General features: G+C 49.3%; 1 protein-coding gene across 5 annotated transcripts in view; it reads left to right on the top strand.

Moving 5' to 3' along the window:
- Window positions 1–7,580, top strand: part of ALDH1L1 (aldehyde dehydrogenase 1 family member L1) — a 105,383-nt gene extending 97,803 nt beyond the window's left edge. For all 5 annotated transcript variants that reach the window (XM_078351880.1, XM_035273944.3, XM_078351879.1 and 2 more), the window contains 4 exons: window positions 808–973; window positions 3,677–3,782; window positions 5,317–5,516; window positions 7,304–7,580. In XM_078351880.1, coding sequence (XP_078208006.1) covers window positions 808–973; window positions 3,677–3,782; window positions 5,317–5,516; window positions 7,304–7,359 — 528 coding nt within the window. In that variant the 3' untranslated portion in view covers window positions 7,360–7,580. The remainder of the gene's footprint in view (window positions 1–807; window positions 974–3,676; window positions 3,783–5,316; window positions 5,517–7,303) is intronic.
- Window positions 7,581–14,475: the final 6,895 nt, after the last annotated feature.

The following is a 14,475-nucleotide window of genomic DNA, read 5'->3' on the forward strand; positions in this document are numbered from 1 at the left end:
CCACAATGGGGTGACTACAAGGGCCAGAATCCCAGGGATAATTCTCAGGACAGTTACAATCCCAAATAAAGGAAGTGAGGCTAGCATTCAGGAAACTCGGTAGGTTGCTTGTTCTTTGTATCCAAAAGAGATTGGGGTGTGGTTTGGGTCACCAGTACAGGAGCAGAGAATGCTGAACAAAAGCAACCAGGCTTGCGGAGACAGAACAGTCAGAGGCGCTCGGTGGTCCCTGGTGGGAAGGGCTGGGGGGGGGTCCCGAGTGCTCGAGTCTCACCGGCATCTGATTAGGGCTGATTGGGGGTACAGAGTTTGCAAGATGTGAGATATACTGGCCTTGGGAGAGGAGGGTCAGCAGACTAGAGTGTTGGGCCCCTCCCCTCCACTTAATTTCTGTCCCACTTTGGCACCAGGGCTATTGCAGCAGGGCTGGTGTATCCCACCCACCCCACATCCTGGAGTCCCCCGGACAAATAGTTTCTTCAGTTTCTTGGTCCGAGAGGCTGGTACAGGACTAGAGTCAAATACACCTGCCTTTCTCCTCCTCACCCACACCCCTGTGCACCTCCGTTCCCAGCCCATCTGTCGCCAGGCTCCCATCTCCTTGGAGATTTCTGTACCTCTGCCCATAGGAGCCATTTGGGATTTCAGCCTGGAAGGTGTATTTGGAGTCAGAATTTGGAACGCCCTGAGGCTGGAATAGAGTACGGACTTTGCTCAGGGTTCAGGCGTGAGAGCTGGGTGAGGTGAGGATGACTGTCAGAAACCGCGGCAGCACAAGCCACGCCTGACTTGGAGGACTTTCTGCAGGTAGAAGAGGTGCGGAAGATGAAAGTGGGCAACCCCCTGGACAGGGACACCGACCACGGGCCACAGAATCACCATGCCCACCTGATGAAGCTGATAGAGTACTGCCAGCGTGGCGTGAAGGAAGGGGCCACGCTGATCTGCGGCGGGAAGCAAGTCCCTCGGCCAGGTGAGTCAGAATACATCAGATCCGCTTGGGTCAACTGAGGCAGCAGGACTCATGGCCTCTGGTTCCCTGTCCAGTTGAACTGGAGACCGCAAAAGGCCAGGTACCTGCATAGTCAGGCTGCAGACCTACCTGGGGCCTGGGATGGACTGGCCTTGGCTATTTGGGCACCAGCCAAACCCGGGAATGGGACGAGCATTATTCAGTGCTGGTTTAGTCAGTATTGAACTGGGCTCTGACTTGCCCTTACTGTCCCTGCAGCCTTGAGATTCTCTCCCCCGTAGATTTCATGAGACTAGATTTTGTGATTTTCCTTCTACTTTGCTGGCTGTTACCTCTCAGCTGTTGCTCCACCTGTCCCCTCAATGCAGGTGCATCCCTGCCTGTCCTTAGCTTGGAGCTCTTCTCATGGGGGCAGTTTGCCTGTAGGATCTTTCCCCTGCAGCAGCTCAGACCCTACCAGATATAGGCCTCCAGGCTCCACGCCACCCAGAGCTCCTGACCACACAGCCAGGGGCACTGGACATTTCACCTGAATGCCCCCCAGGCCCTTCAAACTCAATGGCCATCACAATGTCCCAGCCAGATTTGAGCCCAGACACATACACCTGCTGATCCAGGCCCCTCTGTCTGATTGAGCCACCCAGGCCAAAAGTGCAGCAGTCACAGGGATGGACTGTTGGTGCTGCTGCCAGATGACAGGTGCCATGACTGTCTTCGTCAACCCTAGTTCCTTCATGCCTAGCCCAGGCTTTGCACAGAGTAGGCGCTCAGTTAATTTATGGTGTGAAGGAGGCAAGGAAAGAAGGAATCCTCTACTCTTGTTTTCTGTGACCCCTATTTAAATTTTTTGCCCGATTCTGTCAAATCTAAAAAGCGTCCCAGTCTGGGTCTCCTCCGCCTCCCTGCCACTTGTGCTGGCTCCCTGCCTCTTGCCTTGCTTGGTGTCACAGGAGCCTCCCAAGTGGCCCTGCGAGCCCGCTGATCCTTTACTCACACAGCTGCCAGGGTCTAGTGACCTCTCCTCCAATGTTAAGACCTTGCAGCAGTGACCCACCCTCCTGCAGTGCAAGTTCAGACTCCTTGACCTCACAGCCACTGTCCTTCATGGTCTGTGCCTGACTTGCCCTTGACCTGCACTGCAGCCACATTTCATCCTCTCCAGAGGCTTCTCGTGCTTTCTTGGCCTCCATGCATTTGTTGCTGCTTGGCTTAGCGGAGCTTCCCAGCATCCCCACCTGAAGAACTTCTGCTTCCTCAGCTCATAGGACATCCAAGCACGGGCATGCCCTGTCGCAGGGAGCCAGGCACCACACACCTCAGCAGAGCTCTCGTGACCATGGCACTGCTGCTGTCCCTGTCCACTTATCCTCTTCCCACTCCCACTGGACTGCAGGTTCCATGAGACAGGTAGGGTAGGGGAAGTATCACCAGGGCCCTTGCAGGGCAAGGATGGCTGGGTTCAGGATTGGTGAGAGACAGTGTAATGGAGGCCCTGTGCCAGGAGCAGGGCTAGGGAGCTAACAAGGGGTACAGCAGCATCCAGGAACCAGGAACAGTGGGGAGCCATCACCCCACCCTGGAGGGGGAACAAGAAGGAGCAGAATTCCTGCAGCCCAGTGAGGGGCAGAGCACAGCATGGGGCTGCCTTCTGGTGACCCAAGGACCAGGAGACCAGCTCTCAGGGCCCAGAGGGGGCAGGGGAGAGTACAAAGTAGTTGGGGAGGGGACAACAGAGAGGTGGCCAGCACAGCTCACACGCCCCAGCAAGAGTGGTGTGCAACTGTGGAGTGAACATGAGCCATACTACATAAACCACTGTGCACGCACATGAGTCACACTTTAAGAATTATAATCAGTGTTAAAATATCATTTATAAATGTATGAAAAATATTGAATATTTTACTAGTTAAATCACTTTTTACTGTTTTTTGAAATTTTCTCTTTCTCTAAAAACTAGAGTGAGAAAATTCCCGTTCTGTTGATTATTCCTAAATCAGGCAGGATTGAATCTCAGTGAGGTCAGGCAGGACTGAAGACCTCAGTGCAGCAGGCTCTAGGGCTCTGTCTCTAGAGAAAACAGAAAGAAAGCTTTTCTGTTTTCAGAAGTGCTTCTGCCCTGGCAACAAGAGCCTGTAGGGGCTGCATCCAGGGTTGGGACTAGGTGGTCCCTTCTTGACCCGACAGCATGAAGCTGGGCCTTGATAGGCACCCCAGGAGGGAGGAGGGAGGGAGTCCCAGGAGGTCCCAGTGTCCAGAGCTCCTCCCCGTCACTTTCTCCTACTCCGCAGCTTGCAGCCACGAGGGCCAATGGCAGAGGTGCCTGGGAGGTTTCCCCTGCCAAAGAATCTAGGAGGTTTTAGATTAGCTGTCACCAGAAAAGCTCAGGTTTTTGCTTTGGCCATGGGTTCTGGCACTAGGGTTGGACAGACTTGGGATCAGGTCTCAGCTCTGTCACCTGCCAACCTGCAGCCACATTTCCCTCAACAGCACTCAGTTAAAAGCATGGTGAGACCCACATCAAAGAACATGCCAGGTGAGAGAGCCATCTGCAGCATGGCGACACCCATCACACGGGCACCACGATCTGGTGCTTATGCTGGGTCATCTGCAGGTGGCCAGTATGGCCCGGGCCCTGCTGACAGTGGGGCTGGACTGTCAGGCACTGTGCCTCCCACGTGCAGCAGGCCTCCATCTCTCTTGCAGGGTTCTTCTTTGAGCCAACCGTTTTCACAGATGTGGAGGACCACATGTTCATAGCCAAAGAGGAGTCCTTCGGGCCCGTCATGATCATCTCTCGGTTTACTGATGGGTAGGGAATCCTGCGGATGTCTCAAGGGCCCTGACTCTCTTCCACATGTTACTGGAGTCTTCATGTGGGCTTTAGGAGGTAGTCCATGGGCAGCCAGGAGGAGAACTCAGATGGGGTGCAAGCCGTGGACACCACCTGGGTTGCCTGCTGAGTCTCCATACCCCTGAGAGGAAAGCCCTGTGACCTGGGGCTTTGAGTCCCCCTGTGAGCAAAGGCAGCTCCCTTCCCTGTCCTTGTTCCTGCCACATGCTCTGGCATGTTTCTTGCAGCCCTCTCGGTTCTGTTCTAAGGTCTGTTACTGTGCACTAAACCACCCCCACACTGAGTGGCTTAGAATAATCACAGAGATTTATTTTACTTGTGATCAGAGTTCAATGAGGCCAACTCATCTCTGCTATGTGAGGTGCCCAGCCTCAGCTGGGGTGATAGAGCAGTTGTCCTCATGCTGCTGGGGGCCTCCCAGGAGGCTTCCTCTGTGTGGCAGCCTCAGGGTTGCTGAGGCACCTGGTTCCCCCTCAGAGGCCAGGTGGAAGCCAAAAGGCCCTTTATGATCGGGCTCTTTAGAATCCCAGAGTATCCCTTCCACCAAAGCCTATTGGCCAAGCCAGTCACCCAGGCCAGCCTGGGCTGGAAGGAAAAAACTGGACTTCACTTTTGGTGGGGGCACTGAGGCCCCTGCTGTCACCTCTCAGGTCTGCCCCTTGTCTCCATAGCACATTGGAGCAAATTGCAAAATCATGCCTCATCCTCACACTTTACTTTCCAACTATCAAAAATAAAAAATAAAAAATAGGGCAGGGCGCGGTGGCTCACGCCTGTAATCCCAGCACTTTGGGAAGCCGAGGCAGGTGGATCACGAGGTCAAGAAATCGAGACCATTCTGGTCATCATGGTGAAACCCCGTCTCTACTAAAAATACAAAAAATTAGCTGGGCATGGTGGCGCATGCCTGTAATCCCAGCTACTCAGGAGGCTGAGGCAGGAGAATTGCCTGAACCCAGGAGGCGGAGGTTGCGGTGAGCTGAGATCGCGCCATTGCACTCCAGCCTGGGTAACAAGAGCAAAACTCCGTCTCAAAAAAAAAACAATAATAAAAATAATAATAAAAAATAAACACAGAAACTATCATCATATGCCAATGGTATCAGAATGAGAGACTTCGCTGCCACCTAGCCAATAAATATGGTTGTAGTAAGTCTCCAAATTGCTGATGTCTGGTGAACGCCCAACCTGCCTAGGGCTTGCCTGGGTCCTTCTGTGTGTGAGGACCCAGTGGCCCCTCTCTGGGCCCCTGCTCCCAGTCTGTGGAGTAAAGGGCTCACCCCAGCATCCAGGAGCCCCTGTGGTAGCTGCCTGCACACGGGCCTCTGCCCTTGCTCCTTGCTAGCAGCAGCCCAGCCCGTCCCCATCGTGCCCTCTGCACTGCAGCCCGGCACATTATCTCCTCTGAAGATCTCCTGTGGCTGGGGTGTGGAGCGGGCTAGGCTCTGTCCTGCACCTCCCACAGGGAGTTCTTCCTGGATTTTCCCTCCAGGGACATTGATGCCGTGCTGTCTCGGGCCAATGCCACGGAATTTGGCCTGGCTTCTGGTGTCTTCACCAGGGACATCAACAAAGCCCTGTATGTCAGTGACAAGCTCCAGGCAGGCACCGTGTTCGTCAACACATACAACAAGACTGATGTGGCCGCTCCCTTTGGAGGATTCAAGCAGTCTGGATTTGGCAAAGATCTGGGTAACCTACTCCTGCCTGTGACGTTGCTTTCATTTCTTCATTCAACAAATATCTGTTCAAAACCACTCAGTGCCATCTCCTGTCCCAGATGCAGGGATGTAGCCTTGAATACAATGGCTGTCAGGGCTTGCTTCTTACTGGGAGGGGACATTTGATAAGTCTGTGAACAAGATGTTTGGGAAGGGGGGATGCTGGGAAGAAGGCAAGAAGAGTGGCCTGGGGGAGACACTCTGGCCAGGAAGCAGTGGGGGCCTCTCTGGCGTGGTGGCACCTGTGCTGCCCAGACCTGCATGGCAGGGAGGAGTTGGCTGTGAAGACGCAAGGGTACATGTTTCTGGCTGAGGGTTCAGCAGGTCCTTGGGGGAACCAGCTTTGGTTGTGGAGCTGCACAGAGGCCAGAGTGGTGGGAGGGGGCCAAGGGGCAGCAGGAGGGAGGAGAGGAGGCCTTAGAGGCAGGTAGGAGTCAGATCAAGGGTCCATGGGCCATGGTCAGGGGCTGAGGTTGCATTCTTAGAATGAAGAGAAGCCATGGGACCGAATTTGCCCCCGAGTGAACATCCATGGGTGTTGCAAGTCTCCCAGTAGAGATGAAGTCACTGAGGCAGCAGCAGGCGGGTCCCCCCGACACACAGCATAGGTCCCCTGGTGCTCTACCCGTTGGGTGGCATAGAGTTCTGCTCTGGCCCTCTCTCCCTGGGCTGCTCCGAGCCTTGGGCTTTGTCCTGCTCTCAGCAAGGGGGACTAGACAGGTCTAACGGGCAGGCTCGGCAGGGGCAGCTGGCAAGGTCCGGGGGAGCTGTGTGCTGTCTCAGAGGTCCTACCTGTCTCTCCAGGCTCCTGTGCCAGCCCAGGGACCACAGGGAGGTCATGCTGAGGCTGGGGTCAAAGGGTGGTCACTGTTTCCAGTTTTCTCTCCTACCCTCATCTTTCAAGTCCCACAGAATCCCCCAAGGGTGCCTGTGAAAGGGGCCCACATGTGCCCACAGGGCTGGGCTCACATGCACACGTGTGTAAGCTGGACACTCCTGCTCCCTCTGTCCCTATGGGCCTCCTCTTCCTGCCTTCTCCCAGGCCACCTTCCTTGTGCCCACCATGGGAATCTATGAGGCCCATGGCCACCCAGGGAAGGTTGTAGCTGCCAAGTCCCCAGGACATGATCTGGGCCACTTATGAATCCTCCCCAAGTTCCCCCAGCTTCCTCCCAACCCTGGTCCCTGTGTCCTGCTGAGAGAACCAGCACCCTCCTGGGACAGGCCTACAAGCAAAGCCTTCCAAGCAGCCTCAGAGGAACATGGCAGTGGCATTTGGAACAGTGCCACTCCCGGGGCCAGCCAGAACTGCTGGGAGGCTGTCAGGCAGCCCCAGGCCTCACACTTGTTGTGGGGCTGAAATGCACCAGCCACATAGCACTGCTAAGGTCCAGGGCCTCAAGGCACTGTGATGTATCCCCTTTTCCCAGCCACAGCTTGATGCCGACACAGCTGGGGTCAGCCATGGGAGAAGAGATAGGCCAGTGAGTCCCAGCAGTAGCACGAAGTCTCCCTATACTCTTCTGTCTGAAGGGGCTTCCTGCTGTCCAGACAAGGCGGTGGAAGCCAGGGAAGATTCTTAAATGGTTGCCTCAGATTGGCTTTGTATTCTAGGGGTCCTGGCCCACTATCCACTGCCAGGGAGAACCTGGGTAAGATTCATGACCTCCCTGGGCCTCAGCTTTGCAAGACACTTGCAGCCCCTAGCGGTGCCCTGCCTGTGGTGGAAGCTGCTGTGACCTTTGTGGTGTCTTACAGGAGAGGCAGCTCTGAACGAGTACCTGCGGGTCAAGACGGTGACTTTCGAGTACTGAAGAAAGGTCTCTGTGAGAAGAAAGTCCCTGCCCCTCCCTGGCAGCCGGGGCCTCCTCCCTCTCGAGCCTGGGTGCACAGCACCTCCCACCTGTGGGGCCAGTGGAAACCCCCCTGCCTGCACCCCACATCAGCATCTCGGACGACCTCTGTCCAGTCAGAAGCAGCCCTTGGCTGGGTGAGGCATGCCCCTTACCCAGGGAGAATAAAGCTTCTGAAGAGAGATGTCTATATCTCCGTGTCTCTCTGCTGCACCCATGGGTGTTCCTGGGTGGGCCTGGAAGTTGTGCAGTCACCTCGGTGTGATGGTGTTGCTTGGCCTGGGAGAGCCAGATGCCTGGGGAGAGAGACAGGCCCACCACTGAGGCCTGTTCCCACAGGGCCACCCGCTGGCAGTGGAGGGGAAAATGAAGGCCAGCCCTGGGCTAGGGCTGCTGCCACCAACCTGGAATCCATCTGGGTAAGATGGAGACTGGCTAGGAAACCCGGGTGGACACTGGTGGCAGAATAACAGTGGGAAAGTGGAACAGACATGAGGAAAGATGTGGGCAGGCCCAGGTGGGCAGATGCCCGTGTCAAGCTCATAGTCAAACCCTCCCTATTCCCCAGACCTCCCCCGTGGTCCGTCTGGGAGCCCAGAATCATTTCTTCCTTAGAGATTTGTCCCATCAGGGTTTTAGTAACAACAGTAAACATAACAGCAGGAAACACTATTGAGCTCTCACTACACGTGAGGCACCATGCTGAAGGCTCTACCTGGATCACCTCATGGAATCATCAAGCCTATGAGGGAGGCGCTGATATTGTCCTGACTTTACAGATGAGAAGACTGAGGCTTAATGACTTTCTCAAGGTCAGCCTGCTGTGAAAATAGTAATCCTCTGTTATAGCAGCTCATAACTAACACACTTATTTTCTCACAGTTCTGGAGGCTGGAAGTCTGAGGTTAAGGTGCCAGCAGGATTGTCTGGTGAGGCCTCTCTCCCTGTCTTGTGGATGGCAACCTTCTTGCTGGTGTACTTGTGCAGAGGAAGCTCTCCCCTGCCTCTTTCCCTTCTCTCTAAGGACTCTAGTCCCATTGGATTAGAGACCCAGCTCATAACCTCACTGAATCTTTACTATCTCCTGATAAACCCTATCTCCAAAGAGAGTCACACTGGAGGCTAACGATTCAACATATGAATGTGTGGGGACCAGATTCAATCCTAGTATCTCCTAATATTGTATGAATCTTTATTATTTACAAATATATTTTATGTAGAGATGGGGTTTCACCATGTTTTAGTTTTCCACTGAAAACTAAAGCATAGCAGCTCTTTAACAAGCTACTCACTGCTTAGACTCCAGCCAGGCATCTGGATTCCTGAACCAGCACTTGCAAGTGCCTCCGTGTGAGGGGGAGACAGAGGGGCATAAAGTAGTCTACAGGAACTGGTACACACTGCCTGTCATTTACCAAGGCCCCAAGAAATGGGACCTGTGCCCTGATGTGGTGACTGCCCTTTGGAGCTTGGCTGTAATGCTTGGTTGCCCCCTTTTCTAGAATGCTACCATTCTGCCCGTGCGTTCTCTGTGACTCAGGCCACTTGTTGGTTGCTATTGGTCGTTGTTTGCCAGTTTATTTTTCATGCATTAGAGTTAAGAAGAAAATAGTGGGGTTGGGCGCGGTGGTTCACGCCTGTAATCCCAGCACGTTGGGAGGCCGAGGCGGGTGGATCACGAGGTCAAGAGATCGAGACCATCCTGGTCAACATGGTGAAACCCCATCTCTACTAAAAATACAAAAATTAGCTGGGCATGTTGGTGCGTGCCTGTAATCCCAGCTACTCAGGAGGCTGAGGCAGGAGAATTGCTTGAACCCAGGAGGCGGAGGTTGTGGTGAGCCGAGATCATGCCATTGCACTCCAGCCTGGGTGACAAGAGCGAAACTCCATCTCAAAAAAAAAAAAAAAAAAGAAGAAAATAGTGTCTTGTACCCATAACTCTAAGAATCTTAAACCAGACAGGCCCACCTCAAAATTTAAAGAGTCCAGGGCAAAAGTACAAGTGAGGGTCCACAAACCATGTATCTAAATATTTAATGATTATTGTAAGCCACAAATATAATTATAAATCTCCTAACCAGCTGAATGTGTTACAGGGAGTTAGGCATGGGCAGGGTAGGAGAGGGCTCCCCACCAACCTACTGGAAATGTTGGGTGATGGTTCAGCAATTATTGAATTGCCTCTCTAAGAATAATAATTCCACAGCCCAAGGAGAGGCCAGTTCCTGATGGTCCACACCTGTTAACATCAAAATGTTAATTGAATGCAGGCCCCAGGGAGAAGCAACTTCCTGGGCATGCAGGTTAAGAGGCAAAAAATGGTGAAATATGACCTTCCGTGGGCACACTCCACTGGAAAAAGGAAGAAAGCCTCAGGTGGACATGGAGACAACTCCCTAAACACATCACATGTGCTCAATTCTAAAGGGTAAGCAAAGCACTTGGGCATGTGGAAAACCCACCCTCAGGGAAAGAGGCGAGCTTATAAAAGTCTTAGGATCATGGTTAAACAGGATCTCTTCAACCTTCACATGCTCACTTCGTTCTCTTCCAAGCGCACCTTCCTTTCCGTTCCTGTTCTAAGACTTTTTAAATAAACTTCCATTCCTGGTCTGGAACTTTTTCTGCTTCATGCCCTTCAGTCGAATTCTTTCTTTCAAGGAGGCAGGGACTGAAGTTGCTGTGAACTGGTACAAATTTGCTGCCAGTAACTCAGGGTAACTGAGATCTCTTCCATGGGTAACAAATGGACCCCTCCTCTTGGCCAAGGACCTGAAATTTACCTGAAAAAGTAGTTCAGGTCCTTCGGACTGACAGAGCAGACTCTTTGTAGCAATAAGATACAAACATGACAGATGGCAGGCCCTAAAATTAATCAAGGTATTTTGCCCCCAAATGTATTTCTTTGACTTATTTTGAAGTGGCCCTGCAAAGCTGTCTCTTGTGGGGAAAATCTACATTCTGCAAAGAATCTCCTTCCCTTTCCAGGTCTTTTTCCTGATCCAGGAGAGAATTAACTAAGAGTCTGACACCTTTTTAAGTCTGATAAGAAACATTTATGATCTTTTCCCTCTGAAGCCTGTGCAACCAGGAGGCTTTATCTGCATAATAAAAACCTTGGTCTCCACAAGCCCTGTCTTAACCCAGACACACCCTTCTGTTGATTCCAGGTCTTCAGATAAACTCTTTCAACCAATTGCCAATCAGGACATCTTTGAATTCACCTGTGACCTAGAAGCCTCTCCCTCTGTCCCCACCCATCCTGTCCACTTCAAGTTGTCCCTTCTTTCTGGACCCCACCAGTGTAAATTGTACATGTGTTGTCTTTTGTTTCCCTACAATGTATAAACCAAGCTATGGCCAGACCACCTTAGGCACCGTTCTCAGGACGTCCTGTGTCATGAGCATGTATTTAACCTTGGCAAAATAAGCTTCTAACTGATTGAGACCTGTCTCAGATACTTTTTGGTCTACATAATAAATAAAACCAAACAGCTGTAAAATAGTCTATATTCTGGCCTTGACAAATGTACTTTCATAGAGATCTGTGAGGCCAAGTTCAAATGTAGAATTCTTGGACTCCTTGGAGTTCGATGTGGCACTGTGAGAAGAGACAGCAGTGCCCCAACCTGCCTATGTGGGTGTGTGCTGATCTGGGCCCACATCCTAGAAGGGGATCGAAGCCACTGGAACTCTCAGGTCCTAAGCAGCTGGAGCACCATGCAGAGGCTTCCAGTGGACATGGCCCCTCACTCCATCACAAGCAGGGGAGAAGTTCTGGCTGGAAGAGGGCATCTTTGTACCCCTTACTGATTTAGAGGGTTTGACCTTGGCCTAATTTTATCCCTCAAAATTGGCCCTTACAATTTTATATCCCCACCTCTTCCACAATAGCCATTGGGCCTAGAGGGAGGGAACTTGTAGAGTTTTAGCACCAGAACATTCCCAGTAAAACAGGTCTGGGCCCAGTGGGATGCCAAATGAGGGATTCGTCTCTGGTCTGCAGAATACCATGATTTTTGTTTCCTTGGCAGTAAAACAAAGAGAGAGAAATAACGTTTTTAGTTTGACAATTATAAGAGTGATTTGTGTGCCAGAATAGATGAAGGGTCCTATTCAATTAAGGTGCCAACTAAAAATATGAAGAAAAATTATAATCTGGTACTCTATGGAATTACTACAGCCAAGAAATAATTCATGATTTAATTTATACTTAAAACAACAAAAGTTAGGGTCAAAATGTACTACCAAGTGTGATACTTTTCCTTTAAAAAAATTTTGTTAGCCCCTTTCTTTACTAAGACTAATTTCTGTGTAAAGTAAGTTCTAAGCTTATTATGCTTGCCCTGATTATTTGCCTAAAATTGATTAGCCATATAGGCTCCTTTTAAGTTGGCTTTCCTGGAATTTTACCTAAAAATACACTATTTTAGTTTAAGTCTCAGTAAATTAACCAGTGTCTCTAATTGTTCTGTTTTAAAAGACTTACTGAACTTACGCAAATAACTATATTGTCATAAAATCACAATCCAGACTTTGGAGAACTCAGAGAGAAAGGTAAATTTGTTTAAAAAACATACTTCATCCAAATAATTCAAAAGAAAAATACTTTCTTGACCGTCTTTAAAGTAGCATCTTTTAAATAAGAAGTCTGGATCGGGCGCGGTGGCTCACACCCAGCACTTTGGGAGACCAAGGCAGTTGGATCATGAAGTCCTGGCCAACATGGTGAAACTCCATCTCTACTAAAAATGCAAAAATCAGCTGGATGTGGTGGTGCACGCTTGCAGTCCCAGCTACTCAGGAGGCTGAGGCAGGAGAATCGCTTGAACCCAGGAGATGGAGGTTGCAGCGAGCGGAGATCACACCACTGCACTCCAACCTGGTGACAGAGCAAGATTCTGTCTCAACAAAAAAAAAGGTCTGTTTGCCATGGAAATACCATTCACAAGCCAAGCAGCTCATCTGTCTGTCAGGCACTGTGGAGTCCAGCATCTCCTCCCAGAGTTAGAATATGCAACTGTATTGCATGCTCTGCACATGTACCCCAAAACCTAAAATGCAATAAAAAATAAGGAAAAAAAAAAAAAGAATTAGTCCTATGAAAGTGTTCCCTGCTTATCAGTATCTCCTCCCTATGTCCCCAGATAGTAAGATTCCATGTAAACCATTTTTATTTTATTATGGAACTCTTTTGGGCACCATTGTTTCCATTAACATACGGATCGCTTCTGTTAACATTCCAAATTAAGGCAGTAAATGCCGTTCAACTGGAAATTCTCCAGTTTAGTCACTGTCGTGGGGAAGTATTTCGTCTTTTGCCATCAGCCCCAGTAAATGTTCCACAAAGGCTATGAAGTGAAAGATTTGTCCTGACTAGTATTCCAGCTTCTACTCTACACCATATGGGTTCAGGCAATCTTACTAGTTCCTATTTAGAGTGTCCAGTTTCTCAAAAGAGCAGATTTACATGCGCTTAGCTTTACAGACTAGAAAGGGGAAACATCCCCCAGTTAGATCCAGGACCCATTTTCATAAGACATTTAGAAAAAGGGGTTACAACTACCTTACATAAGGGTTGTTTAAACATGGTGTTTCATCTAGGGTGCTTGCTTTACCTGGTATTTCATACAGAGAGTTGGGCAGTCTCCTTCTCAGGGCAAACAGACCTTAGAGTGGCATTTATCTGGTCCACTAGCTAACTGTTCTCTCAGGAATGACCTCTTGTACATTTGGATCATATATACTTACTAGTGATTGTTCAATAGTGAGCTGTGGGGTCTGGCATCAACCCAAACAAGCTCTTAGTTTCTGTAGCATTTAAAATTAAGGATTTTGTCTTTAAAGAGGTTATTTTACAATCCACTGTTGTAAAGATTTTTTTTAAGAAGCTAATGATACATAATCTAATATGTCACAAGTAGTGAAATATTGTGTACACAACACTTAAATACACAGATGTATTAGGCATGGTGATAGCAGTACATCTTATACATTTGTAAGATCTTTTAAATTCTGGATAACCAGTTTCATCACCCTAAGTAGAGGTCAGCTAAATAGTTCTACATTTGCATATTAAAGGAAACAACTCTTAGGTGAAAAATCAGATAGCAAAATTTACATCTCAGAGTACCAAGAGACAGTCTGCTGTGCTAGAGGGAATTTAAAATGGATTTAATTTGCCAATTAAACATAAAATTATAGTAGCCTATTATAAAATCCTTTTAAATACATACATATACTCGAGTGCACGCAAGCCCACACACACACACACACAATCCTATAGCTTTTACTTTAGAACTTTAGCCATGAGATAAATATAAATTCACCAGCTTGCGAAAAAAAAGGTTAGATCCAAACAGTGGTTTTTATCTCAGTAGAAAAATAAAAGCAGATTTAAAGCAGGCAGAAAAGAATATAGAGAAGAGAACTTAGGAACTCTATGGTGTCCAGGCTCTTTTCCTTAATGTAAATGTGCACATGGATCATTATATTTCCATTTTACATAAACTCTGGCAAGTAGAGGCACCATAAAACCAACAGAGTGCCTGAAACGGGGTCGTTCTCCTTGCTTCTCATTCTCGGATCATCTGTTTTCCACTTTTTTGTTGTTGTTCTTAAAAGGAACTGAGCTGTGGCCTAGGGTTGTTGTGTGGTGGATCAATGTGTGCCTCTTTTCGGCAAGACCCCACAATGTGTCACCACTGAGTCATTTCCACCGTTTTACATGTGGTGGTTTCTTTCTCCAGAGGTCTATTACCTCTGAGAAGGGTCAAAATGCTGGATGATCAGTCTTATATGCATTTCCTGGACAAGACATTTTTACAATTAATTTTTGTTGGGATTTTCCCTGTAGGGCCGCTGCATGTCACAGGATGTCAATCCCCCCCAGACACTCCCCCTGAAGAAGGGAATTAAATAATAGCAATAATAGTAAAACAAAACCTTATAATTTGTAGTTGCTATATAATAAAGTAAATTTTGCTATGTTGTGTGCTGTTTAATATAATACCTCTCCAGCTCTGTTGGAGGCAGACTATTAACTGCCTTCCTGTAAACCATTTAACCATATCT

The sequence above is a fragment of the Callithrix jacchus genome, chromosome 15, assembly GCF_049354715.1.
Source record: "Callithrix jacchus isolate 240 chromosome 15, calJac240_pri, whole genome shotgun sequence".
Classification (NCBI taxonomy): domain Eukaryota; kingdom Metazoa; phylum Chordata; class Mammalia; order Primates; family Cebidae; genus Callithrix; species Callithrix jacchus.